Source organism: Scyliorhinus canicula, chromosome 2, assembly GCF_902713615.1.
Source record: "Scyliorhinus canicula chromosome 2, sScyCan1.1, whole genome shotgun sequence".
Taxonomy (NCBI): domain Eukaryota; kingdom Metazoa; phylum Chordata; class Chondrichthyes; order Carcharhiniformes; family Scyliorhinidae; genus Scyliorhinus; species Scyliorhinus canicula.
In genome coordinates, this window is record NC_052147.1 from 242840328 (window position 1) to 242866385 (window position 26058).

The 26058-nt window shown below is 42.0% G+C and overlaps 1 protein-coding gene across 21 annotated transcripts in view; it reads left to right on the forward strand.

Annotated features, from left to right (window-relative positions):
- LOC119962070 (R3H domain-containing protein 1-like) overlaps positions 1-26058 on the forward strand; it is a 189645-nt gene that overhangs the window by 26267 nt on the left and 137320 nt on the right. For 18 of the 21 annotated variants that reach the window (XR_005459795.1, XR_005459796.1, XR_005459797.1 and 15 more), the window contains one exon: positions 6644-6853. Coding sequence is in view for 17 of the 21 variants with exons in the window: in XM_038789903.1 (XP_038645831.1) it covers positions 6683-6853 (171 nt within the window). In the remaining 4 variants the exon portion in view is untranslated. Of the gene's footprint in view, positions 1-3603; positions 3747-6643; positions 6854-8081; positions 8172-26058 lie in introns of those variants that run through there. The other 3 variants (XM_038789907.1, XM_038789906.1, XM_038789913.1) reach the window with 3 other exon arrangements.

Consider the following 26058-nt stretch of genomic DNA (forward strand, 5'->3'; position numbering starts at 1 on the left):
AAAAGTTCCTCTCTGACCCATTGTGGGTTCCAGTAGGACTCAAACTCGGTCATTAATATGCATTGTTACCTTAAATATGCTATAATCACCACTTTTTCCAGAAATTTATTTTATCACCATAAAGGAATCAGTTATTCCTTTGCAATCCTGTTACACAGTTTAATTATTGTCTAGATATAGTAAAAGCGTGGATATTCAACCTAACTCCAGTCTCCTCGAATCATGTAGATCCTCCCTTGTTCTGCCGATCCCCATCACCTTGCACATTCTTGTGTATTTTTTTGTTCTCTTTGCCTTGAGGGTATCTGATCCAGTGTTTAATTCTCATTACCTTTAACAAATACAAACTGAAGACATCAAGGTTGACTCCATCTTTGGTACACACAAGCCAGAGATCATCTTTGTTGCCCTTTTCTCCACCTTGTCCTTGCTGAGGTGGTGAACTGAAACTGACCCACAACCTCGAATGAGGTCTGAAAACTGTATGTTATTTGCAGTCTTACCTTTGTAATGGTTACTCTGGTCAATAAAACCCAGTACTTTGTTTGCCTTGGTTCTGGCATTGTAGTGCAAATTTGAGTAAGTACTGTAGTGTATTTTTATTACCACATATGTTTCCACACTTTGTTTAAACTATTTCATGTATTTCGTGCTATTTTTAAGTGGGCCTACGTTCAGGCCCACACTTATGTCTGGCTCCAAACAAATGGTGCAACTAATGTGTGCTGTTACGATATTCTATGGAGCTGTAGTGTACATGTTCACCCATAGAATAGCTCACAAGATAATTTCCAGATTTAAGCTACTGTCTTTCAGGTGGACATAAAATATCTCATTTCACTATTGAAAGAGCAGGGAGCTCTGATATCCTGGCCAACATTTCTCTCATCTCAAATGTCATCAAAAACAGATTAACCAGCCATCCATCACACTTGTGCACAGTGAAATCGCATAATTAGGGGCTGGTTTAGCATAGTGGACTAGACAGCTGGCTTGCAATGCAGAAGACCAGCAGTGCAGTACCGGCCTCCCCGAACAGGCGACTAGGGGCTTTTCACAGTAACTTCATTGAAGCCTACTTGTGACAATAAGCAATTATTATTATTATTTTCATGTAGGTGTCACATTTGCTCTTTAGAAGCGCTGAGGGCATGGGAAGATGGAATCAACCAGTATAGATCTTGTGTGTCGGAAAGTGGTCATCTATAATGGTCATGGAAATAATGTGAGGGAGGAATAGGGCCAGTTAATAGAAGAAAGAAAAACAGTGATAGGGAAATGGGCTGTAACAAAGATGCTGATTTAGATTTACCAAGTGGAACAAAGCTAGTATTACACCAGAGAATCATGCTATCAGGTGCGACAAACTTATGCATTTTGTTCTTTTTGCTGTGACATATTCTCCAAGATAGCAAATATAGTCCGAATGAATGTTTGTTTCTCCTGTAGTGGTTGGAATTTTAATTCTGCAATTTAAGATTAAAATGTTAACTGGTTTTGTATCAATAGCATCAAATTCATTGTTCCTCATTTTGTAGTGATGTAACAGCTCTAACACCTTGTAAATTAAAATTCATATACAAGGCAAATTCAGTTTTGAAATCCTGTTTAGGGACAAGGGTAGGCTTTTCAATCCCACTTGGCTGTTCCACCCATTCAGTTACATCACAACCGATCTGTATCTCAACCTGTCTTTATTTGATGTCTCTTCTACCCTTACCCTCCAAAAATCTATCCATCCTGGACTTTAAGTTTTAATTGACCAACATCCGTAGCCTTTTGGATGAAAGATTTACAAATTTTCACTTCTCTGCGAGGGTGGGAAGAAGAAGAAGAAAGAGAGTGCTCCCTGATGTCACTCTTCGCTCTAATTTTAAGATTATCATCCTTGTTCATGATTTCTCCACCAGAGGAAATAGCTTCCGGTTTCTACCCACAAATCCCGAAAGTTGTGCTGTTCGATAATTTGGACATTCTGAATTCTCCCTCGGTGTACCCGAACAGGTGCCAGAATGTGGCGACTAGGGGCTTTTTACAGTAACTTCATTGCAGTGTTAATGTAAGCCTACTTGTGACAATAAAAATTGTTATATTATACTTGCTCCTGCCCTGTAAAATCTCATAAACATTTTAGATTAGGTCACCCTTCACCTTCTGAAGTTTATGCAAGCTGTTCCTATAGTTTGATCATTTGGTATCAGACTGGTGAATCTGCTGTACCCGCTGCAAGGCCAGTGTATCTTTCCTAAAGTTTGGTCTCAAAATTGAGATTTGCACCACCAAATGGGGCCGGATTAAGTTTCTGCCTAACTGAAGGCAAAGCATCAGTTCTTCATTTTTGTATTCCAACCCCTTTGTTGACGGCTCCTTTGGCAGTGACTTCTATCACCCAGAAAGAAGAAAGGGAGCAGATGCATGGAAACGCCACGTATTCAAGTTCCTGTCCAAGCTATGCACAATTGTGACTTGGAAATATATCGTTATTGCTTCATTGTCACTTAGTCAACATTCTGGAACTTCCTCCTTGACAATACTGTGGGTATGTTCAAGAAGGTGGCTCACCGCTTACTTGTCGAGGGTAGTTATTGATGGCCAATAAATGCTGGCCTTGTCAGTGACGGCCATATGTCATGAATGAATAAAACAAAGTCTCTTGTTACTTAATGTGTAGCTGTACCCTAGTTTTTATTAATTTGTATGCAATATCACCTTGCTTTTACACGGGTCTTCGTCTCCCTCCATAAAGGAAAAACATATTCTTCTCCAAATTGAAATCCATTTGCCATAATATTTGCCCACTCATTCACTCTTTGTTTGTTCCTTTGTAATTTTCAGCTTCCATCAGTGCGACATATAGCTGCATGCTTCAATGCACAATTTTCTTCCACATCTGGATCATTAATATATGTGGTGAAAACCTGATCACCCAGTGTGGATACCCTGGAAAAACCACTTGCCAACTTCTCCCACTGACAGAATATTCCCTTTGTGCTTCTGTCTCATGGCACCCATAATTACTTACCGCGTCATAGATTTCAATTCACTATAGTGCAGAAGAAGGCCATTCAGCCCATACGGGTCTCTGAAAAAACACCCCACCTAACCATTTGGATACTTCAGGGGAATTTAGCATGGCCAATCCACCTAACCTGCACATCTTTAGACTGTCGGAGGAACCCCAAGCAGACACGGGGAGCATATCCAAACTCCACGCAGTCACCCAAGGTAGAATTGAACCCGGATCCCTGGCACTGTGAGGCAACAGTGTTAACCATTGTGCGCCGTGTTGCCCTTAGTAACCTTAGAGTCCATGCACTTAAAAACAAAAAAGTATAATCTCAAAACCTTATCAGAAGACTTCTCGAAATTCATATAGGCAACATGGAGAGGCACTCCCCTGTTCAGATGCTGGTGACATGAAAATAATTATCTGGATTCACCGGACATGACTGTTCACATAGCCACGCTGATGCGCTTTGGTCTATACATTTATAAATGTTTAGTTTGTCTGACCTTTATGAACGATTCTCTGGCCCATCATCCTCTTCCTCCATTAGCTGAGCAGGTTATCTGTCTCTTTTTTTCCTTTATCCCTTCAAAAAGTTTTAACTGAAGAAAAATCTCCAGAAAAGAATACTTTCGCTCTTTTCACAGCAATTATAGCAGCAGCTACAGGTAAATGAGCAAACATGCCTGCTTCTCATCACTCTTTCATGCAGGAAGAAATGTCGAGCGGACAGAAACAGGTAACAATAAATGTGTTTTACACAAATGATTTGATTGTCAATTACTAAAATAGCAAGTCATTCAAGACATAAAAACATCTGATCATTACCATTGAGGCAAATTTAGTGTTGGGATATCCATTAGAAGTGGGGTTGATGACATTTATCAGACCTTCTCGTCCTCCAGACATCTCAAAACACTTGATAGCCAATTAATCATTTTTACGAGAACCATTGTACGTAAGAGCAGAAACCGAATCACTCCTTTTCCGCAAAGAAAAAGAATAACTTAATATTCCTTAAAATTGAGGATGAAGATGTTTTAAAATAATTAGCCATATTCAGGATAGAACACACGTGATCAAATGGCCTTTCCACTCTCTTTAACAGCCCCGCATCCTCGGTGTCCCATTCTGGGATTGTTCAGCTAATTCACCTCCGAGTCAGGATCTACAGGGGCAGTACTAAAAGCTGTTGACACCGTTTGTGTGTGACCGCTGTCATTCTTTGGTCATCAGCACTGAAGCTAGACTGGTTGTGACTTTTTCTGTCCATCCTGCCGATTGTGTTTCAGCTTGTGCTTTGGAAAATGTTATTGCTTGCAGAATTGAGTTTCTCCTGGGTCATGGCTGCTATTGCAGGTGGGCATGCAGGGAAATTGAAAGTTAACAGAGCAGATTTATTAATTGGTGTGTGATTTAATACTTGCCTCTTTGCATGTGAATACTGGATGTTGTGTTCGCCTCCCCTCAGTCCACAGGTTCAATAACTGAATACTCAACATCGTTAAAACCCAGTTTCTGGATTGAAGCTTTTTTTCTCGGGTCATTAGTATGATACATCAGTGACTTAATTGCTATTTTTCTTTACATTCTATGGGGGAATAATCTTGTAAATGGTCAACGTGATGATCAAGAGCTCCTTGATTAGATCATGCATAATCCAAGATGTTGTAATACATTCTACAATTCTCTTTTTTAGACATAGACATAGAACAGTACAGCACAGAACAGGGGCTTCGGCCCTCGATGTTGTGCCGAGCAATGATCACCCTACTCAAACCCACGTATCCACCCTATACCCGTAACCGAACAACCCCCCCCCCCCTAACCTTACTTTTTAGGACACTACGGGCAATTTAGCATGGCCAATCCACCTAACCCGCACATCTTTGGACTGTGGGAGGAAACCGGAGCACCCGGAGGAAACCCACGCACACACGGGGAGGACGTGCAGACTCCGCACAGACAGTGACCCAGCCGGGAATCGAACCTGGGACCCTGGAGCTGTGAAGCATTTATGCTAACCACTATGCTACCGTGCTGCCAAACAAAGCAACTTGAATCAAATAACTAGCTAAAACCGAGATTAACTACATCAATTAGATAGTTTAAGACTGCTAATTTGCAGGAATTACTTCCTCAATTCTGTGGATGAATGAGTACCTGCTTATTGCCCAATTTTTCCATGTGTACTTAATTATTTTTTGATACAGTAACTCATATATAAAATGACCCAATAATCTTAGAGAAAGTTTAAATCATTTTCTAAATTCTAAATAATGTTTCTTTTCTCTTGTGTAATATTTTCTTTCCTAACCTCTTCCCTCAAGTTAGGACAGTGCTGGAAATTATATTAGGTTTGGGTTCCACAGCCTAATCATGTGTCTGCAAACCATATCACTGTGGAGTAATCAAGAGAGCCTTTTCCTGTCCCCATAATACTTTTCATGATCAGGAACTGGCTGGTATTTTAGGGATGCTGTCGACAATTGCAGTGCCCCTCTACAGACATGGTTGTCACTGGCTAATTTATCGCAGATCAGGATCAAATATGCAATCATCCTAAGTTGTATGACAACACAGGCAGAAGGTAAACTCAGGCAGAAGGTAATATGAAAAAATATATTAAATTATGAGGTTGACAGCTTAATTTAATATATTTTTTCATGCCACATGCCCTATCTTAGCTTTTATTGTGCTCGTGAAAATAAAAGCCTTGCAGACCTCTCCACACACAAACCCTCTCATCTCTGATTCTATCTTTGCAAATCTTCCTGTACTCTACTGATGTTCACGGCTTTTTCCCTACAACAGCGTACTAAAAGTTTGATATATTACCAAATGTGAATTACCAATAATTTGCTTAGAATTTTACATTTATTTTTGTTTTTTGTCTTCTACACTTACTTAAAAATCTGGGTGCCAAACCACTGTTTTCCTGCTTCATTCAGTTTCAGCATTTATTTTTCTGTGACCATGTCTCCCTACCCTTGAGCTGCTTCTAAAATTTAGCAAATTGGTGTATGGCTTCTTGTTACTCTTCCTTCCAAAGTTCATCATTTCTCAACATTAAATTCCATCTGCCATCAAACTGTTGAATTTATGAACCCATCTGTATCTTCCTGAATTCCCTTGCACTCGCCTTCACATTTAACATCACTGCAAATTATTATGTAATTTGTAAATGTATTATTGCGCGCTCCCTATCCAAGTATATATGCATGCTGTGTGAAGAGCTGTAGTTTACACAGATAATGATCAGACAAGTATGATCATCCACAATTCTGTTTGCTGTCTTTTCATAAACCTCTTATCCATGCTGCCACTGTCCCTTCAGTACCATCTTCACTGATCTTGTTCACAAAATTCCATTGGCATGCCATGTTTATCAAATGCCTTTGAAAATCTTAATATAACATCCAATACATCTCTTTTTTATCAATGTGCTCTGTTACTTCCCTAAAGCTTTTTATTGAGGCTGTCATGCCTAAACCTGGGATGGAACATTTAATAGTAATTTTGCAGTATCAGAGGTGTCTGTATACATGTGAACAATTAATAGAAAAATGCTGTTATTTGAATATATGAAGAGCATTTGCTGTGTAATTCAAAGCTTTATTGTGCATCTTACTGCAGGTTCCACGTTTTTGTTAGAATGCAGAGTAAATTTGTCTAATGAGGATGTCTGATACTAGTATTATAAAAGAAGAAGCTGAAGCAATGAGGGCTAAAGAGAAATCCCTTAAGCAGTCATCGTTAACAGAAAATCTCGTAAAATCAGAAAGCCATGAACCAAAGGCATTAGAAAAGGATGAAAGCTGTCTGGATAGCAGAACTGACTCTCAGGTAAGAGCTGTTGAGCTTATCTACACCTACTAGAGTTTATATAGGTCCACTTTCACAGGTACTATGATATGGGCATGAAGTAGTTTCATGTTGGCATCCAATATATTTGAAAAATAATTTTTGTAATTCGTGACATTTTGAAAAATTATTTGGGTGGAATTTGTTACTAATTTACCAAGTTTGAGTAGTGTCTTAAAATTTAATTATGGTTTCCTGCCTGGCTTTCAATTACCTCAAAATAATTGGCTTTTGCTTTGCAATATATATATATTATTTATTTATATATATATATATATATATATATATATATATATTTGATAGATGACAGAATGTGAAGTTACCAACAATTTGCATAGATTTTTCATTATCTTTGTTTTTGTCTTCTGTATATTGTATTGTTATAATTAATAAAGCACCGAAGCTGCTGTATTTAAAAACAGTTGGAAATTTAAACTTGAAAATTGACTTTGCTTTCTTAGGTACAATTTACCAATGATTGCACTTTTAAAACACTTTTCTCGTAGTCTTAATTTAAACAAAAAAGGCACACTGACACATGAATGCAAAGAGATTTGGAGCAGAGTCAAGAGTAAGTTCATAACATATAGGAGCAGAATTAGGTCATTTGGCCCATCGAGTCTGCTCCGCCATTTGATTGTGGCTGATCTAATCCTGGCCTTAAACCCACCATCCTGCGCATTCTCCAGAACTCTTGAACCCATTACCAATTAAAAGTTTGTCTAACTCCACAAATTTACTCACTGTCCCAGCATCCACCGCACTCTGGGATAGTGAATTCCACAGATTCACGACCTTTTGGAAGAAGTAGTTTTTCCTCATCTCTGTTTTAAATTTGCTACCTCTTATCCTAAGACAATAGCCTCTCGTTCCAGAATGCTCCACAAGAGGAAGCATCTTCTCCACATCTACTTTATTCATACCTTTTATCATTTGTATACTTCAATACGACCTCCCTTCACTCTTTTAAACCCTGGAAAGCAGAGGACTAAATCGCTCTTCATACAACAAACCCTTCTTCTCTGGAAGCAACCTAGTGAACCTCTTCTGAACTGCCTCCAATGCTACTACGTCTGTCCTCAAATAAGGGGACCAAAACTGTGCACAATACTCCAGGTGTGATCTCACCAATGCCTTATATAGTTGCAACAACATTGCCTATTCCTTTAGCTCTACGTGCCAACATTCCATTCGCTTTCTTTATTTTCAGCTGTGCCTGCATGCTACTTTTCTGTGACTCATGATCGAGGGTACCCAGATCCCTCTGCATCGGAGCACCGCAAAGGCTCTCCCCGTTGAGGTAATAAGTTGCCTTCCCATTTTTCCGACCAGCGTGCATCCTCACACTTATCCACGTTAAACTCCATTTGCCACATTTTGGCCCACTCTCCTAACCTATCTATATCCATTTGTAAGGGTCTTATTTCCTCATTGCAACTTATTGTCCCACCTATTTTTGTGTTGTCTGCAAATATGGCTAAAAAACCTTCTATCCCTGTAGCCAAGTCGCTTATGTAGGTTGTAAATAGCTGTGGCTCAAGAACAGAACCCTCTGGCACCCTACTAGTTACATCTTGCCATCCAGAGAAAGACCCATTTATCCCGACTCTGTCTTCTGTCTGCCAGCCAGTCTTCAATCCAAACTAATAAATTACCCTAATCCCATGTGATCTCACCTTGTGAATTAACCTTCTGTGCGGCACCTTATCAGATGCCTTCTGGAAGTCCAGATATAGAACAAACCAACAAATACTACATCTACAGGATACAAATTATCCACTTTGCTTGTTACATCTTCGAAGAACTGGAGCAAATTAGTCAAACGTGATTTGCCCTTCATAAAACCACTCTGATGGATAGCATTTTGACTTTCCAAATGTCCTGATATTACTTCCTTGATAATTGATTGCAACAATTTCCCAACAACCGATGTTAAACGAACTAGTTTGTAATTTCGCACATTCTGCCTCCCTCCCTTTTTGAATAGGGCGTTACGTTAGCATTTTGCCAATCCATTGGAACCTTTCCCTTGTCCAGGGAAGTTTTGAATATTCATAGAATCCCTACAGTACAGAAAGAGGCCATACGGCCCAACAACTCTGCACCTTTGAAAGACGTCCCTATCTCCCACCCTGCAACCTCCCCCTAAGGGGCAATTTAGCATGTCCAATCTACCTAACCCGCACATCTTTGGACTCTAGGAGGAAACCGGAGCACCCGGAAGAAGCCCACGCAGACACTGGGAGAAAGTGCAAACTCCGCACAGACAGACACCCAGGATGGGAATCGAACCTGGGTCCCTGGCGCTGTGAAGAAAAAGTGCGAACCACTGTGCCACCATGCCGCCCGCTTTTCCACGGCACCTGGTATTACCAAACAGTCTCCTAGCCAAGTACTAACCAGGCCGGAGTCTGCTTAGCTTCCGAGATCGGGCTTTTTCAGACTAGTACGGCCGCAGGACCAATAGATTCACTATCTTCACTGTCACTTCCTTTAACACCCTAGGATGTAGGCCATCAGGCCCGGGGGGGATTTGCCTGCCCTCAATCCCGATAGTTTGTTTCGTACCTTTTCTCTATTGATGTTGATTGTTCGAAGTTCCTCCCTTTCTATTACCTCTGAATTGCCCATTCCTAAAGGAATGGTACTCGTGTCTGGCACTGTGAAAACTGGCCAAGTGTTGATTTAGCATTATTGCCATTTCTATGTTCCCCACTATTAGTTCTCCGGCTTCATCTTCCGACTATCTTCCCTTTTTGTTATCATAGAAGCTTCTGCTATCCTTTCTGGTATTTTGCGCTAGTTTTCTTTCGTAATTTACCTAGCTCTTTTCATTACTTTTTTAGTATCCCTTTGTTTATGTTTGAAAATTTTCCAGCCTGCCAATGGCCTTTGCAATATGGTATAGCTTAGTTTTTGTCTTTATATTGTCCTTAACCTCCTTGTTTAGCCATGGATGTTTTTACCCCTCTTCCCATCTTTCTTCCTCACTGGTATATATGTTAGCTGTGAGCAATTGAGTATCTCCTTAAAAAAACTGCCACTGCTCATCAAATGTCCTACCTTTTTAACTTTCCTGCCCACTCTAATTGGACCAAATCTGCCCTCATGCCTATGAATTTCCTTTGTTTAATTCCAAAACACAAGTGTGGGATTCCACTTTCTTGCCCCAAACTGAATTTTGAATTCTGCCATATTATGGTCACTGCTCCCTAGAGGATGCTTAACTATGTGGTCATTAATTAATCTCTCCCCACCACCATAATTACACAATACCAAATCCTGAGAACCTGCTCCCTGGTTGGTTCCAAGAAACAATCTCTGATACATTCATTGAACTCTGCCTCCAGGCTACCCTTGCCAATTTGATTCTTCCAGTCTATGTGCATATTAAAACCACCCATGATTATTGCCGTACCTTTTCTTACAAGCCCCCAGTATTTCTTGGTTTACACTGTCCCCCACTGCATACTCTTTGAGGACCTATAGATTATCCTTACCAAGGACTTTTTCCCTTTACTATTTATTATTTCTACCCAGACTGATTCCACATCTTGATTTCCAGTGCTTATGTTATTTCTCACTACAGCATTGATCCTTTTCCTCACCAGCAGGGCTACGCCACATCCTTTTCTTTTCCGTCTGTTTTTTTTTTAAATACTGCGTAACCTTGATATTCAACTTATTGACCCTGTGCCAATTCACTTGTGACTTCTTTTGAGCCTGATGAATTCACTTCTACTTGATGGTTGAGACCGTCCGAGTCTAAGTCTGGATTCACTGAGAGATGTAATGTGAGGCAGTGCAGAGGTAGAAAGAAGTTCAAAGGATTTGAAAAGAGGGTATGGAAATGTAATTGGGTCTATTTGCCCATTTGGAGTGTAAATATCTAATTGCAGGCTCTTTCCTTTTTTAAATATTGACCCAGACTGATTATTCATGACATCAAAAGATGCCAGTACCTGCACAATCTCTGTTCAAAATATGCAAGATTTAGTCTAATGGTGAAACATGTTCAGTTGATATCTTTAATGAAGTCAGTAGTAACTAGTATTATGTGTCCAGGAGCATTGCATCTCTGAATCATTTGAGTGCTGTTTTTACCATGCCATCCTCCATGTTTAATTCTTTGTGCTGAAGATTTCAACTGTTTGAATAGTTCTTATGGCCTTGTGCTGCAGGTTAAGTTTAATGAGTATTATATGGAATAATATTGGTAACAACAAATTCAAGTACCTTTATTGTAAGACCATAAGACCATAAGACATAGGAGTGGAAGTAAGGCCATTCGGCCCATCGAGTCCACTCCACCATTCAATCATGGTTGATTTCAACTCCATTTACCCGCTCTCTCCCCATAGCCCTTAATTCCTCGAGAAATCAAGAATTTATCAATTTCTGTCTTAAAGACACTCAATGTCCCGGCCTCCACCGCCCTCTGTGGCAATGAATTCCACAGACCTACCACTCTCTGGCTGAAGAAATTTCTCCTCATCTCTGTTCTAAAGTGACTCCCTTTTATTCTAAGGCTGTGCCCCCGCGTCCTAGTCTCCCCTGCTAATGGAAACAACTTCCCTACGTCCATCCTATCCAAGCCATTCATTATCTTGTACGTTTCTATTAGATCTCCCCTCAACCTCCTAAACTCCAATGAATATAGTCCCACGATCCTCAGACGTTCATCGTATGTTAGGCCTACCATTCCTGGGATCATCCGTGTGAATCTCCGCTGGACCCGCTCCAGTGCCAGTATGTCCTGCCTGAGGTATGGGGCCCAAAATTGCTCACAGTATTCTAAATGGGGCCTAACTAGTGCTTTATAAAGCCTCAGAAGTACATCCCTGCTTTTATATTCCAAGCCTCTTGAGATAAATGACAACATTACATTTGCTTTTTTAATTACGGACTCAACCTGCAAGTTTACCTTTAGAGAATCCTGGACTAGGACTCCCAAGTCCCTTTGCACTTTAGCATTATGAATTTTGTCACCGTTTAGAAAATAGTCCATGCCTCTATTCTTTTTTCCAAAGTGCAAGACCTCGCACTTGCCCACGTTGAATTTCATCAGCCACTTCTTGGACCATTCTCCTAAACTGTCTAAATCTTTCTGCAGCCTCCCCACCTCCTCAATACTACCTGCCCCTCCACCTATCTTTGTATCATCGGCAAACTTGGCCAGAATGCCCCCAGTCCCGTCATCCAGATCGTTAATATATAAAGAGAACAGCTGTGGCCCCAACACTGAACCCTGCGGGACACCACTTGTCACCGGTTGCCATTCCGAAAAAGAACCTTTTATCCCAACTCTCTGCCTTCTGTCTGACAGCCAATCGTCAATCCATGTTAGTACCTTGCCTCGAATACCATGGGCCCTTATTTTACTCAGCAGTCTCCCGTGAGGCACCTTGTCAAAGGCCTTTTGGAAGTCAAGATAGATAACATCCATTGGCTCTCCTTGGTCTAACCTATTTGTTATCTCTTCAAAGAACTCTAACAGGTTTGTCAGGCACGACCTCCCCTTACTAAATCCATGCTGACTTGTCCTAATCCGACCCTGCACTTCCAAGAATTTAGAAATCTCATCCTTAACGATGGATTCTAGAATTTTGCCAACAACCGAGGTTAGGCTAATTGGCCTATAATTTTCCATCTTTTTTCTTGTTCCCTTCTTGAACAGGGGGGTTACAACAGCGATTTTCCAATCCTCTGGGACTTTCCCTGATTCCAGTGACTTTTGAAAGATCATAACTAACGCCTCCACTATTTCTTCAGCTATCTCCTTTAGAACTCTAGGATGTAGCCCATCTGGGCCCGGAGATTTATCAATTTTCAGACCTTTTAGTTTCTCTAGCACCTTCTCCTTTGTGATGGCAACCATATTCAACTCTGCCCCCTGACTTTCCTGAATTGTTGGGATATTACTCATGTCTTCTACTGTGAAGACGGACGCAAAGTACTTATTAAGTTCCTCAGCTATTTCCTTGTCTCCCATCACTAGATTACCAGCGTCATTTTGGAGCGGCCCAATGTCTACTTTTGCCTCCCGTTTGTTTTTAATGTATTTAAAGAAACTTTTACTATCATTCCTAATGTTACTGGCTAGCCTACCTTCATATTTGATCCTCTCCTTCCTTATTTCTCTCTTTGTTATCCTCTGTTTGTTTTTGTAGCCTTCCCAATCTTCTGACTTCCCACTACTCTTTGCCACATTATAGGCTCTCTCTTTTGCCTTAATGCATTCCCTGACTTCCTTTGTCAGCCATGGCTGCCTAATCCTCCCTCTGATAACCTTTCTTTTCTTTGGGATGAACCTCTGCACTGTGTCCTCAATTACTCCCAGAAACTCCTGCCATTGCTGTTCTACTGTCTTTCCCACTAGGCTCTGCTTCCAGTCGATTTTAGTCAGTTCCTCCCTCATGCGCCTGTAATTACCTTTATTTAACTGTAAAACCTTTACATCTGATTCTACGTTCTTTCTTTCAAATTGCAGACTGAATTCTACCATATTATGATCACTGCTTCCTAAGTGTTCCCTTACTTTAAGGTCTTTTATCAATTCTGGCTCATTACATAACACTAAGTCCAGAATAGCCTGTTCCCTCGTGGGCTCCATCACAAGCTGTTCCAAAAAGCCATCCTGTAAACATTCAATGAATTCCCTTTCTTTGGGTCCACTGGCAACATTATTTACCCAGTCCACCTGCATATTGAAGTCCCCCATGATCACTGTGACCTTGCCTTTCTGACATGCCCTTTCTATTTCGTGGTGCATTTTGTGCCCCTGGTCCTGACCACTGTCAGGAGGCCTGTACATAACTCCCATTATGGTTTTTTTGCCTTTGTGGTTCCTCAACTCTACCCACACAGACTCCACATCGTCTGACCCTATGTCGTTTAGTGCTATTGATTTAATTTCATTTCTAATTAACAAGGCAACCCCGCCCCCTCTACCCACCTCTCTGTCTTTTCGATAGGTTGTAAATCCCTGGATGTTTAACTGCCAGTCCTGAACCCCCTGCAACCACGTCTCTGTGATGCCTACCACATCATACCTGCCAGTCACAATCTGGGCCACAAGCTCATCAACCTTGTTCCGTACACTGCGGGCATTTAAATATAGCACCTTTAATTCCCTATTGACTGTCCCTTTTTGTTTTCTTAGTGTGGTGGACCTTGGTTTACTGAGCCTTTCCATACACTGTGTCATATTTTGTGAGATGGGGACTATCGTAACCTCTCCTGAGCTCTGTCTTTTCGTGATTTTTTGTAATCCTATTGTAGCAAAATATTGTACAGTGGTTTTCCTTTTTAAAATATTTTTATTGAGGTATTTGAAAATTTTTATAACATTAACAAAAACAATAACATCCACATGGCAAAATGAACACCACCCCCCGCCCCCAAATACTGCATCTGCTGACATTTTAATTTTCCCCGAGAAAGTCGACGAACGGCTGCCACCTCCGGGTGAACCCTAACATTGACCCTCTTAAGGAGAATTTTGTTTTCTCGAGACTGAGAAACCCAGCCACATCACTAACCCAGGTCTCTACACTCTGCGGCTTCGAGTCCTCCACATTAATAAGATTTGTCTCCGGGCTACCAGGGAGGCAACGGCCAGAACGTCTGCCTCTTTCGCCCCCTGAACTCCCGGATCTTCCGACACTTCAAAGATCGCTACCTCCGGACTCAGCACCACCTGTGTTTTTAGCACCGTGGACTTGCCTCAGCAAAACCCTCTAAGCTTCGGGCATGCCCAAAACATGTGACATGATTTGCTGGGCTTCCCACGCACCTCGCACACCTATCCTCTACCCCGGAAAACTTGCTCATCCTAGCCACTATCATATCTGCCCGGTGGACAACCTTAAATTGTATCAGGCTAAGCCTGGCGCACGATGAGGTGGTATTAACCCTACTTAGGGCATCCGCTCATAGACCCGCCTCAATCTCTCCACCTAGCTCATCCTCCCACTTGCCCTTAAGCTCCTCCACCGGAGTTTCCTCCACCTCTGAAAGCTCCTGGTAAATATCCGATACCTTCCCCTCCCCCACCCAGATACCGGAAACTACTCTATCATTTATCCCCCATGGCGGCAGCAGCGGAAAGGCTGGCACCTGCTTTCTCAGGAAGTCTCGCACCTGCAACCATTCCCTGGTGGCAATTTAAATTTATCCTCCAAAGCTTTCAAGCTGGGAAAGCTCCCATCTGTAAATAAATCCCCCATTCTTCTGATTCCTGTCCCCTGCCACCTCCAGAACCTGCCATCTAGCCTACCCGGTACAAACCTGTGGTTCTTGTGAATCGGGGTCCACATCGATGCTCCCTCTACTCTCCTATCTCCTCCATTGCCCACAGAGCCACCACTACCACCAGACTTGTGGAGTATTGGGCCGGCGAGAACGGCAGAGGTGCCGTTACCAATGCTCCCAGACTGGTGTCTTTACATGACGCCGCCACCATCTGCTCCCATGCCAACCTTCCCCCACTACCCACTTCCTAATCATGGCTATATTAGCCGCCCAGTAGTAATTGCAGATGTTCGGCAGCGCCAACCCACCCTCCCCCCGACTGCGCTCTAGCAACACTTTCTTCACTCGCAGGGTTTACTCGCCCACACGAAGCCCAAAATAATCTTATTCACCCGCTTGAAAAGACTTTAGGGGTGAAGATTGGGAGGCACAGAAAGACAAATCCCCCCCCCCCCCCCCCCCCCCCCTCAGTGATAATGGGAGCATGTCCCATCTTTCAAAGTTCCCTTCCATTTGATTTACTAACCAGGATAGGTTTAACTTGTGTAGTACTTCCCATTTCTGGGCCAGCTGGATTCCCAGATATCGAAAGCTCTTCCCTACCATTCTAAGAGACAGCTCTCCCAGTCTCTTTTCCTGCCCTCTTGCCTGGATCACAAACATCTCGCTCTTCCCCATGTTCAATTTATACCCCAAAAAACTACCAAATTCTCCCAAACAACAGAAAAAAATAAGTGAGGAAACAAACACTTTAGAAAAATAGTCATCCAAAAAGCAGAACTAAATTCAAAGCCCATCCCCCCCCGCCCTAAAACGAGGTCTCTGCAAGACAAAACAACCTTTAACTATCCACACAGCCCATTATTTCACACAGAACTACTTAAATTTTTAGAATCCAACACCACAAATCACCGCCACAGAACCTCTCCGAGGCTCAAATGTCTTTTAATTCGCCTCCAGCTTTTCTTTAATAAAGGTCCATTCTTTGTCTGGTGTTTCAAAGTAGAAGTCCCTTTCCTCATGTGTGACCCACAGACGGGCTGGGTACAGCATCCCAAACTTCACCCCCTTCTTAAAGAGGGTCGTTTTTGCCCGATTGAACCCAATCTTGGTCAAATCCGCTCCCAAGTCCTGACAAATACGCAACTCGCAGTCCTCCCATTTGCTGCTCCGTTCTTTCTTGGCCCACTGCAAAACGTGTTCGTTGTCCATAAAACGGAGAAAACGTACCACCATGGCTCTCGGTGGTTCGTTCGCTCTGGGCTTTCTTGCAAGGGCTCTGTGCGCTCTGTCCACTTCCAGGGAATGCCCCAGCCCCCATCAACTTCTCCAACATGTCCATCACATAGGCCCTCGCATCCGATCCCTCACTGCCTTCAGAGAGGTCAACAATTCCGAGATTCTGCCTCCTGGACCTATTCTCCAGGTCCTCCAGCTTCTCCTGCATTCTTTTCTGGCAGTCGCTCATCATCTCCACCTTGCTTTCCAGCACGGTTATATACTCCTCATGCTCGGACAACTTTTGCTCGACCTCCTGGAACGCTCTTCTGATGGGTTTCCTGATTCTGAACCACTTGATAATTGAAGCCTTAATCGGGTCCAGCGTGTCCTTCTTCAGCTTGGCGAAGCAATCCTCGAAAAACTTCACCAGCTGCTCCATCGACCACTGTGCCGTCTCCCCGCAGCCCTGCCTTCCGCCATGCTGTTCCGTGTTACCAGCTCTGCTTGCTTCTCCCTTATAGGACTTTGTCATCTCACCCGGCCACTTCTGGTCCAATTCTCCATCCACCGGAGGGAGATTTCTCCTTACTGTCTCACTCTTCACTGATTTAACCCATAAAATCCGAACAAAACGGGGGGAAAAGGTCCAAAAGTCCGTTACAGGCGGGAGCTGTCAAAGGTGCGACCTACTCGTCCATGGCCGCCACCGGAATTGTACAGTGCTTTTTCAAGAGCATAATTGGACAAAAATTGATACTGGGCTGAAAAAAGACATTAGTCCAAAATTTAGTCAAAAGGTGTTTTTTAAGGGTCATCTTCAAGGAGGAAAGGTAGAAAAATTTGGCTGTTAATTCCAGAGTTTGGAACCTAGACAACTGAAGGCCTGTGGTGGAGCACAAGATGCCACAATTGGAAAAGCACCGAGTTCTCAAAGGATTTTAGGGCTGTAAGAGTTCCATAGTTGAATAGGGGCAAGACCATGGAGTGATTTGCAAATGAAAATGAAAATCGCTTATTGTCACAAGTAGGCTTCAATGAAGTTACTGTGAAAAGCCCCTAGTCGCCACATTCCGGCGCCTGTCCGGGGAGGCTGGTACAGGAATCGAACTGTGCTGCTGGCCTGCTTGGTCTGCTTTAAAAGCCAGCGATTTAGCTCAGTGAGCTAAACCAGCCCCTGAATTAATGAATGAGAATTTCCTTTTAGCTGTAATCCAGTGCAGGTCAGCAAGCACATGGGTGATAACATAAGAACGTAGGAAATAAGAGGAGTAGACCGCACTCCCCACTGAACCTGCTCCATCATTCTATTTGATCATGGCTGACCTTGGGCTTCAGCTCCATTTTCCTGGCCACTACCCATATCCCTTTATTCCTTGAGACACCAAAAACCTGTATTCCAGTGCATTCAAGTCCTATTATAGTTGGCCTCACATCATAGGACAACCCCCTCATCCCAGGGACCACTTCAGTGAGTCTTTGCTTTACTGCCTGCAATGCAAGTATATCTTTTCTCACGTGGAGACCAAAACAGCACAAACTATTCCAGACCCGGTCTCACCAAACCCCTGTCTGATTAACAAGTCTTATTTATTCTTGTACTCCAATCCCCTTGCAATAAAGGCCAACATGCCATTTGGCTTCCTAATTACCTGTTACACCTGCATACTAACTTTCTGCATTCCTTGCAAATGTTGTGTTCAACTAGACTGGGGTGTGCTGGTGCAAGTTTCTCACCTTTTTATAAACCTTTCTGTTTTTTATTCTTGCAACCAAAGTGAATAACTTCAAATTTCCATATATGAAACTTCATCTGCTATCTTTTTGCCCACTCACTCACAGTTTATATCACTTTGCAGCCTCTCTGCCTTCCTCACAGCCCACCTTTCCACCTGGTTTGATATCATCAACAAGCTTTAATACATCACTGTGTCTCTTCATCTAAGTCTTTGATATGGTTTGTAAATAACTGAGGCGACAGCACAGATCCTTGCAGCATTCCACTGTTCATCCACCACCTGCCAACTGGAAAATGTCCTGTTTGCGCCCAGTCTGTTTTATATCCATATATCACCTTTCTATTCATGCTCATAGATTGCCACTCCCACCCCAACCTCCATTAGCCTTTTTCATACATTAACCTTTGTGCAACACCTTATTCCAATGTCTATTGGTTCCCCCTTTATCTACCCCACTAGTTACACCCTCAAAAAACTCAAATTTTCTCATGAGGCTTTCCTTTCAACAAAATCATGTTGACTTGTTCTAATCATACTATGTTTTTCCAAGTACACTGTTAAGACTTCATTCGTTATAGATTCCAGCATTATCCCAACAACTGATGTTGGGCCAACGGGCCTGTAGTTTACTTTCTCTCCCTTCTTTATTGAAGAGTGAGATGTAGGCCATTGGATCCTGGCGATTTGTCAGATTTTCATCCCTTATACTTCTCTAATAGTTTTTAATTGCTGATATTAATTTCCTTGCACTTTTTAGCCTCTAGGTTGTCTATTTTTGGTATGGAACTTGTAGTTTCCACTGTGAAGCCAGGCACACGATATTTGCCAAATTCTTCCATAATTTCCTTGTTCCCTGTGATAATTTATCCTGTCTCTGTTTTGAAGGGATCAACATTTACCTCAGCTGCTCTCTTGCATTGAATATACTTAAAAAAAGCTGTTGGAAACGGTTTTTATATTTCTGGCTAGTTAACTCTCGTATTCTACTTTTTCCCTTTTTATCAACTTCTTGGTGGCCCTTTGGTTTCTAAAACGCTCTCAACATTGCAACATTATACGTCTCTTTTAATCTAATACTATTCTTAACTTCCTGAGAGAGCCATGAATGGGTCCTTCTTGCTGAGTTTTTGTTCTTAAATGGGATGTATATTTGTTGGAAGATAAAATTGTTTTTTAAAATGTTTCCCACTCTTCGTTTACCTCCATATTTTATTGGGCAACACGGTAGCACAGTGGTTAGCACTGGGATCCCCAGGTTCGATTCCCACTTGGGTCACTGCGCGGAGTCTGCACGGTTTCCTTGTGTCTGCGTGAGTTTCCTCAGGGTGCTGTGGTTACTTCCCACATGTACCGAAAGACGTTAGGTAATTTGGACATGCTTGTTAGGTGAATAGGACGTTCTGAATTCTCTCTGTGTACCCAAACAGGTGCCGGAGTGTGGCGACTAGTGGATTTTCACAGTAACTTTGTTGCAGTGTTAATGTAAGCCTACTTCTGACAATAATAAAAGATTTTTAAAAATGAATCCGAGTCAGTTCTCCCCTCATCCATAGGAAATTGACTTTGTTCAAGTTTAGGATTTTAGTTTGCAATTAGAATACGTCACTTTAACTTAACATGGAATCAAATGGTATTATATTATCTATGTGCCAGTGAATCTTTGACCCTGCTTCATTTCACTATCCTAGTTCTGTTACAGCTTTATCCTTAGTCACTATATACTACTCCAGGAAACTCGTGAAAACATTCCATAAATTCATCTTCCAGACAATTTCTTGCCAATTTGTTTGTCCCGGTCTGTACAAAGATTAACCTCCCCCTAACATTTTTATATTTACTTTGTTGCACATTCCAATATTTTCTTTAATGCTCTGCCTAACTACTGTTCAGGGACATACTCCTATAAACTACTACTGTACTCTTGTTTTCTGATTGTTGCTATTCCTAATTTCCACCCTTAGAGTTCAGAGGCCATATCCTTTCTCACTGACGTGCTTATGTCATCCTTTACCATTAGGGTTTCCCCGCCTGCATTACCATTCTGTCGGTCTTTCTGAAATATGAAATATTGTGTACCCTGGAATATTTATTTCTCAAACTTGTAACCATATTTCTGTAATGGCGATTAGACATAAATTATTTATTTACCAGCATTTGTGCTACTAATTCAGCCACCTTATTGCAGATGCTTTATGCATTCAATTAAAAAACCTCTGTTTCAGGTTTAGCACAGTGGGCTAAACAGCTGACTTGTAATGCAGAACAAGGCCAGCAGCGCGGGTTCAATTCCCGTACCGGCCTCCCTGAACAGGCACTGGAACGTGGCGACTAGGGGCTTTTCACAGTAACTTCATTGAAGCCTACTTGTGACAATAAGTGATTATTATTATTATTTTTTAAATTTCTGTTCCCTGCAATGACCTTATTTGCTGATGTACCTTTTTTTTTTTGTAAAATTCTCTGTCCCACCTTATCCAACTCTGCTTGTCCTTCCTCACACCATTGTACTGTTCTGATGCATCAACCTTTCTCTTTGGATTTCTAAGTCTTCCTTTGCCAAACCACCACACCTCTTGGTTTAAAGCCCAGTACACAGCTCTTGCTGGCCAGAACATTGGTTCCAGTCTGGTTTAAGTAGAGCCCATCCCGGTAGAATTGCTCATTCCTCCCTGAGCACTGATGCCAGTGCCCCATGAATCAAAACCCCTTCTTCCCACATCACTCTCTGAGCCATACATTTAGTTCCTTAATCTGCTTAACCATATACCCATTTGCACGTGGCTCAGTTAAAAATGAGAGATAACCTTTGATGTTCTGCATTTTGATTTGGGCCCTACCCCTTCAGATTCTTTCAGCAGAATATCATTCCTGGTTATACCAATGTTTTGGTTCCCACATGACCACAACTCCCATTGCAATTTTCTGTCCAGCCGCAAGATGTTCTTAACCTCGGCACCACGCAGGCAACACCACCTTTTGAAGCTCTCTGTTGCGGCTACAGAAACGGTATCTACCCCTTGACTGCACTAATAATATTGGTGCAGAATTAGTCTGCTCATCCACCTTGCAGTCCTTTTCCTCATCCTTACAGGTAGCAAGCACCTCATATAGCTGTTGGCCAAAGTCAGGGGCTGAGGCCGCTCCACCACTATATTCTGTGTCCTTTAACCTGCCTGTGCTGCAGTCGCATCCTCCTGTCCTGACCATTGACCGTCTAAAGTTCTGCCTAACCTAAGGATTATATCGCCTCTTGTCCCAGTGAATCTTTGACCCTGCTTCATTACACCATTCTAATGTAGAGGTAAATTGCTCCCTCTTTGATGCATCGCGTGTTGGCAGTTCTACCTCAAGCTTCAATGTCTCTGAGCCAGAGCTCCTCAAACTGCAGACGTTTGCTGTAGTCTGTTTGCCCTGCATCACACTGGTGTCTAGGAGCTTCCACAGTCACAACAGTCCTGACATCCTTATTGTGTGAATTAATTATTGTTCCTAAATTAATTTCTAATAAACTCTATTACTCTCAATAACCTTTCGCTACTGCTCCGTTGACCTTAATGCTACCAATAAAAAAACTTGCAATTAGGAACAAATTACACACTCTGAACGATGAAGAAGAAATAAAATACTAACCAATCGCTTGCCAGTTTCCCTGTGACCTCACAGGGAATTATTACTAAATTACTCTCATTCTACTTTCAGACTCTTTTTGCTGTTAATGATGCAGGCAGCAGAGTTTTAAATTAGCTTAGATTTCTGAAGGGTGACAATTTAAATAGTTGAGACTCCTGTTCTCTGATGATAATAGAACTTCCTTAATTACAATAGTATCCCGACTGAAAATTGTAAGTCCACTGTTTTTCCAAATATGATTGGCTTTCCATTTTCCATGTCAAGTTTCATATGTGCTTTCTTCATCGATGGTCAACTGAATAGTAAAGGATCCGATTCTCAGTCGGCGGGATCCTCCACTTCTTCAGCAACCCGTTCATGCCTGAGGATTTCCTGGCAATGTGGGGGTGCGCACAATGGGAAACCCCATTGGCCGACTGCCAGGATGGAGGATCCCGCTGTCGCCAGGAGCACACAGCACCAGAAAACGGGTGCGGTGGGACAGAGAATCCTACCTACCGTATTTCATTGGATATTACATCCGTGCTAATAAAATAATTCTTTGCGGTGATTTTACAAAGAATCACTACTCTTTTCAGTGATTTAAGGGTACTATCCTTAACAGTGGACTTACAATTTTCACAGTCGGGATACTATTGTAATTAAGGAAGTTCTATTATCATCCCCACGCTTGGAACTTCCAAATTCCTTGACCTTGTTTCAATCCTTGAAACTAAGAGACGAGGTAGCATCTCAACCAATCTATTCCACATACTGCAGATGTACATCTGTTATCTATTATGGTACAATTGAAGGACTTTGCGACCAGCACATTAATCTAACCCACTGAGCTAAAGCAGCCTCTTTGAACAGTTTATTCCAGAATGGAATTTCAAATAGAACATTACAGTGCAGTAATCGGCCCTCGATGTTGCGCCGACCTGTGAAACCACTCTAAAACCCATCTACAGTCTTCCCTTATCATCCATATGTTTATCCAATGACCATTTAAATGCCCTTAATGGTGGCAAGTCCACTACTGTTGCAGGCAGGTTATTCCACACCCTTACTACTCTCTGAGTAAAGAACCTACCTCTGACATCTGTCCTATATCTATCTCCCCTCAATTTAAAGCTATGTCCCCTTGTGCTCGCCATCACCATCCGAGGAAAAAGACTCTCACCGTCCACCCTATCTAATCCTCTGATCACCTTGTATGCCTCAATTTAGTCACCTCTGAACCTTCTTCTCTCTAACAAAAACAGCCTTAAGTCCCTGAGCTTTCCCTCATAAGATCTTCCCTCCATACAGGCAACATCCTGGTAAATCTCCTCTGCACCCTTTCCAATGCTTCTACATCCTTCCTATAATGCGGCGACCAGAACTGCACACAATACTCCAAATGCAACCGCACCAGTGTTTTGTACAGCTACAACATGATCTCATGGCTCCGAAACTCAATCCCTCTGCCAGTAAAAGCTAACACACCGTACGCTTTCTTAACAACCCTATCAACCTGGGTGGCAACTTTCAGGGACCTATGGACATGGACACTGAGATTTCTCTGCTCATTCACACTACCAAGAATCTTACCATTAGCCTAACATACAGATTGACTGCACCCTGGACATTTCTGAGGTTCATTATTCTGTTGAAATTTCACATTTCATTCCTCCTGCCATAATTATTAAGTGTTTCTGTCTTTATTATTTTTAATTATAAATCTTTCGTATTGACTGTTGCAGCCTGTTTGTGGACCACATCGCCACCCCATTAACATTGAGTCTTCCATAGCGGTCTTTATGACGATCAGCCCATTTGTGCCATGAATGTTGTTTGGAAGCAATGTTTGCACAACAACTTTTTTTTTTAAAGGGTGTCTGACATTTGCTCGAACAGGTTGAGATGTATGATCAGGGATAATGCATCACTATCGCAAACAGAGGCTGTGTCGTTCTGAAAATTTAACTCTTATCAAAACCAGAAGCCGATCCATATTTTTAACTTTAGCATAGTCCAATAACTTGAGCGCCAGTACTGCTTAAGGAATTTTTAGATTCACTTTTTGCAGCCTAGCATACAGTTCGCTAAATTCGATTATGTTCTTTACTATGAAAGTATCTTCCCACTTCCTGAGTTCTGAGAATACCTTGCATACTATTTTGCTTTTGTACAGTGGCAAATGTGCCAAGGCCATTACTTGTTTTTTCTTAGGCAAGGACGTAACCATTGTCCACATGGTAACTTCATTCTTCCATTGATCATAAAGGTAACGCTCATAAAATAATGGCGTAGTCATTCCGCAACACTCTTTATCTTTGGTTCAGCCGTTTGTTTTCCAAGTTAATCCAAATCGCTCTTCAAGGTTCGAATACAGTCTTTCGTTCGAAGAAATTTTAGTTTGCAATTTATTTATTTTTTAAACTTTCTTGCAGAAACCATCCTCTGTTACCATTGTTTAGCTCTGATGGTGTCTCTAATAAAAAACTGGAAAGCAAGTCTTGACTTCAACTGTTCTACAATAATTTCTCATCCAACACAACTATGCTATAACTAGATGAAAATGAGGAGGCCAAGGATAAGTACACTGGAGACTTCAAAAATACTGGGGGTGGGGGGTTAGAGAACCCAATTGAGCAACTTATCTGGTTATGACTAGATAAGCAAGAATCTGGCTGCTGATGGTCCCATTCAGTTTGATGAAAGGGGAAAGCAGTTCACGGAAGATGGTGAAGTCAGTCACATCAAAGACCACACTGGTTGAGATGAATTATCGGGGATAATGCATCAGGGCAGCACGGTAGCACAGTTGATTCATCGCTCCAGTGTCCCAGGTTCGATTCCCGGCTTGGGTCACTATCTGTGCGGAGTCTGCACATTCTCCCCGTGTCTGCGTGGGTTTCCTCCCACAGTCCGAAGATTTATTTACGCAAACACTGGGAGAATGTGCAAACTTCACACGGACAATGACCCAGAGCCGGGATCGAACATGGGACCTCGACGCCGTGAGGCAGCAATGCTAACCACTGTGCCACCGTGCTGCCCCCCACAGTCCAAAGATGTGCAGGTTAGGTGGATTGGAGCGACCCCTGAGCGCTGGCGTAAATAGTTATGCGACCCCTGAGCGATGGGAATAGAGGAATACGGACCCCGGAAATGCAGAAGATTTTAGTTTAGACGGGCAGAATGGTCGGCGCAGGCTTGGAGGGCTGAAGGGCCTGTTCCTGTGCTGTACTGTTCTTTGTTATTTGGCTATGCTAAATTGCCCTTCGAGTCCAAAAAAGGTTAGTTGGGTTTACTGAGTTACGGGGATAGGTTAGAAGTGTGGACTTAAATGGCGCTCTTTCCAAGAGCCGGTGCAGACTCGATGAGCCGAATGGCTTCCTGCACTGTAAATTCAATGATCTATGACCACTGTCGTAAACACAAGATGTAATTCCCCCCTTTAGTTTCGAGTTAGCAACAGAGATAGCTTTCTGAGCTCAAGGTGAGGGTGCTATTTCTCTACTTGAGTGAAACTGTTGTCAAGCCAGCTTTGTGTTCAAGCCAGCTTTGTGTACAAGTTTGCACTTCCCTTATTTTCAATTCAAGGCCTTTGGAAACGCGCTTTGGCAGCGCCATATGTGGTTAATCGGGACTGCTGTATTTTTATGTCACAGCATGAGAATGAGCATTTGTAATAATTAACTTTTTTGGCAGTCATAATCTCCTGAATTCTGAAATGATCATCAGAAAAATAACAATTTGCATAATGCTTGGTTTCATAACGGGGCTTCGTGTGAACATCACCAATAAATTACAGCGTTACCATGTTTGCCATGTCTTCACCGACTGAAGTGCGAGGAAACAATCTACAAATCTTTTTGTATTTCCTGTTTTAATTGCTTTAACATTTGTATTAAAAGTAAAAAGCATTCAAATTTCTTCATTAACCTTAAAGTTCTACTGCACTTAGCAATTTAGAACCTCATATTCGTCTTCACATAAGATGTGATTGCCTTCATTACTGTAAACTGGATGATTTATTTTACCCTCTTAAAATCGAGACTATTAACTGGAAAAGGTGTAGTCTGCAAATATGTTTGTAACTCAAACAATTTGTTATTTGTGACTGCTAACAATGCATCATACTGAGGTTAGTGTATATTGTATAATGCAATCCTTGTTTTCAGATATTAAAAATGTATAAATGAAGACTATTGAGTTATGGTACCTTATCCATACCTAAATACCCGGAAGAATTTTTAAGATGTCTGACCAATTGCTTTCAGTGGGATCTTTGGTACAATTTAAATTTTCTAGGATTAAGGATTACATCTTTTCCATATGAAAACTACTTAACCTTGCAGCTATGTAGAAACTTTGAAC